The sequence below is a fragment of the Phoenix dactylifera genome, chromosome 4 (genome assembly GCF_051530095.1).
Source record: "Phoenix dactylifera cultivar Ajwa chromosome 4, Ajwa_hap1_PhDact_Kaust_v1.1, whole genome shotgun sequence".
Taxonomy (NCBI): Eukaryota; Viridiplantae; Streptophyta; class Magnoliopsida; order Arecales; family Arecaceae; genus Phoenix; species Phoenix dactylifera.
The window spans coordinates 3,368,240-3,371,521 of NC_143193.1; the positions used below are offsets into that span (position 1 = coordinate 3,368,240).

The 3,282-nt window shown below is 40.2% G+C and overlaps 1 protein-coding gene across 1 annotated transcript; it reads right to left on the reverse strand.

Moving 5' to 3' along the window:
• Window positions 1-1,632: 1,632 nt before the first annotated feature.
• Window positions 1,633-2,265, reverse strand: LOC103718324 (uncharacterized). Its single transcript, XM_008807082.5, has one exon. The coding sequence runs from the start codon at window positions 2,149-2,151 to the stop codon at window positions 1,852-1,854; it is 300 nt and encodes a 99-aa protein (XP_008805304.2). The 5' UTR covers window positions 2,152-2,265; the 3' UTR covers window positions 1,633-1,851.
• Between the last annotated feature and the right edge of the window lie 1,017 nt (window positions 2,266-3,282).

Here is a 3,282-nt window from a genome sequence, read left to right on the forward strand (position 1 = left end):
AAAGACTCTTCTACATCATGCCAGAATGTATTTCAGATAATTCAAAAGGCAATTAGAAAGTAGATCAGACCATAGTCTCCATAACTATTAGTAATTTATCTGCTAATTTAAATCAATTATTTATAAAACATGGACATGCTGGAAGAAGATGATTTCACCAAAGACACCTTTTCGAGAGACTAAAGATGGAATTCTAGTCATTCCTCTCCTACCAGTTTTACATAACATGCAACCCCCACCCCTCTAACACATTCCTCTTCTACCAGTTTTACATAACATGCCCCCCCCCCCCCCCCCCCCTCTTCAAAAAAAAAAAAAAACACACTCACACACATGACATCCACATTTCAAAGGTAACAACAGGTAATATGCCATGTACTTGATCTTACAAGCATCTAAAGTAAACCAGATTATTTAGAAAATAATGACACCGGTGCATGGAAACCATAGTTGTTATTAGATAAAAGAAATTGTGTATGAACATTCCGGTGTGCCAAACGATGGCAAATTTGTGAGAATAAAACTGCACACATGTGTAGAACATTTGATTGGTTTTCTTTGTTCTAGTCATCATGCCGTGATTACTAACCCTAAGTTGACTGACCCAAAAAGTTGGGGGTTATGATTACCAATCATCATCCCATCAAAAGTTTTTCCTGTCTTTCATAATGCACAGAATTTTCCAGGGGTCTTTGCTAGTGTTGCATGGACACAGATATAAGAATTAGATTCGAACATGTAACCAAGTATTTGACTCAGCAAGTGGGAAAAGAAAGATACGAGGATACATAGAATATCATATAAATTTGGCTAACTTATAAATTTATACCACTAAGCATTATCTGTTTAAACATTAAAAAGAAAATGTTAAAAAGATATTGTTTGTTAAGATATTTTTAATATACATGTTCCTCATTCAAACTTCCCCATTAACTTAAGGATATTAGCAGAATAATATTTGCATCTACATCTTTAAGAAATCTCGAACAAACAACTACTCACCCCTAATAACAAATTAGAGGATCAAAATCGTTATTGGAAGAGTTTCTCTTCTAATCTTTTAAAAGTGTCTTTCAAAGAACTTCATAAATATCCAAGTATCCAACATATAACTGACTTAGAAGAATCCATGTTCGATACAGATATTTGGTGCTAGACACAAGTGTCCAGATAACACTAATCATTGGTTGCACTAATTCACCATATCAAGTCTAAACCCTTTTCCCCAACTTTAACATTGATCCAAATAGTCCAGAAATTAGCTAAAAAAGAATGGGAAAATAGAAAAGAAAATCCTAAAGCTGACTTAGAAGAATCTCATCTCTCTCTCTCTCTCTTTGAATCTAGTATTCACATTACAACCATGTTTCTCATTGCCTGTACAAATTCATATAATAAGTCATCAACGGCAGCATCAAAGATTAAGAATGGAAAAAAAAAAAAATACAAATCCATTACAAATTTCAAACTCTAACATATAGACTCACCTCCAAAGATTAAATCTTCATGCTCGTTTCTTCATATGACATCAACTCAAGCATCCAAGCATAAATAACACATCAAAATTTTCTCAAAGAAAAAATAATATAGCACCAAAAAAAAAAGCAAAAGGATACAGAAAAACAAGACATCTTGCTTATAATCTGTATTTTTTTTCTTTTCCTTTAATCAATAGATGAGATGTAGTACACAGAAAAAACAGACATCAACTCCATCTTGTTCGTAAATTGACTGAAACTTCTACATGAAAATCATCACCTAAAATCATATAATTTCCCACCAATCCAAAAATAGCTGACCAATATACATAACGTAATCTTTGATATCTGGATATTTCTCTTTCTCTTATAGTTACGGCGACCGGTTGGACCGCAGGTTCAGCCGGATGGGGAGTGGCCGGCCGGTGCCGGACCCACCGCAGCGGCTGCAGGCCATCCGGCCGGACCCGGCGCAGGTCCGGCACCCGACATCGCCGTCCGACCACCGGGCGCACAGGCACGTGACCCGGCCCGTGCCGTTGCACGTGGCGCACCGCGGCGGCCGCCACTCCCCGGGCCCGGCCATCGGCCGCTCCATCGCCGACTTCACCAGCATCGCCCCGGCCAGAACCCCGAGCCCCGTCGCCAGCTGCGACACCACCACCGGATCCATCAAAGACGGTCCAAGAAACGACGGCCGAGCACCAGGCGAAGAAATCTTGTGGAATAATATAATACAAGAGAAGGTTTGAGAGACTGAGCGAGATATTACGATATAAGGAGGAGAGGGCGAGAAATTTAGGGATCACATGGCTTATTTAGGGGTAGAAGAGGAAACGTCTTGCGCGTTTGAGTGGGTCTTGACTCTCGAGAGAGTTTGAACAGTCTATTTGGGTTGGAGAGCTCGTCGCGGACTTCAAAGGGCAGAAAAAGGGGATTGGTTGGTGAAATCACTGGTTTGGACCACGTGCACCAGTTCTAAATCACGCTCCTCAGATGGAGTAATCATTATATACTCCGCATGCACTAAAATGATCGGGCACACAGCCAATCACAACCACTGATTTCTGTATGCTTTATTTATCAAGTATGCATCTTGATGCATTATTATAGGAACCAACGATAGTAATAATCAGCTACATACACGACAATGTTGGTGTGTGCAGTGTAGGAGATAAAAAATTTTAATCTCTTACTTTTTTTTTTTTTTTCCATCCACGCATATGCGTATCGTTGGTGGATCTGATCCAACCGATAACTTCTAATTTGGAATAGAGTGGGATGAGGAAGGCATAAGGAGGTTTCCTCGAGCTTTCCATCCCTCGTCAGTTTGTTGAGACGGAGTGGACTGGAGAGAGATATTTTAGCACGTGGAAAGTTTAGGGGTTAAGCAGGTTCTTCATATATTACCTTTTTTATAAGTGTAATTGACTTGGTCTTGTTAATTATGCTCCTTGACTTCTCCCTGTTAATAATAAACTCTCTCCACTAACATGTGGACTAATTCCTGTCTAGGAAAGAACACAGCACTCTTAATTGATGGGGACTTGGATGTTGGAAAGGTTGGAGAAAGTATGGCAAGTTATGGCTGCTTGGAGACTCGGAGTGGAAGATTAGCAAAATCATGATAAACTAGTAGAAAGACAGTGGAAAAACGTGCGATAATTATACGAAAATTCCAACTGATCCTTCGTTCAGGAAAACCTCTAACCCTAAGTGTTACGGGGGAACTTAGCCACCATGCCCCACGTGACCGGCACGCGCGCCCAGGAAGACTACGGCTGCCCCTTGATCCAGCAATCCG

Excerpts from the sequence above, each read along its gene's own strand:
- LOC103718324 (XM_008807082.5), bottom strand. The coding sequence starts at position 2,151 with ATGGATCCGGTGGTGGTGTCGCAGCTGGCGACGGGGCTCGGGGTTCTG.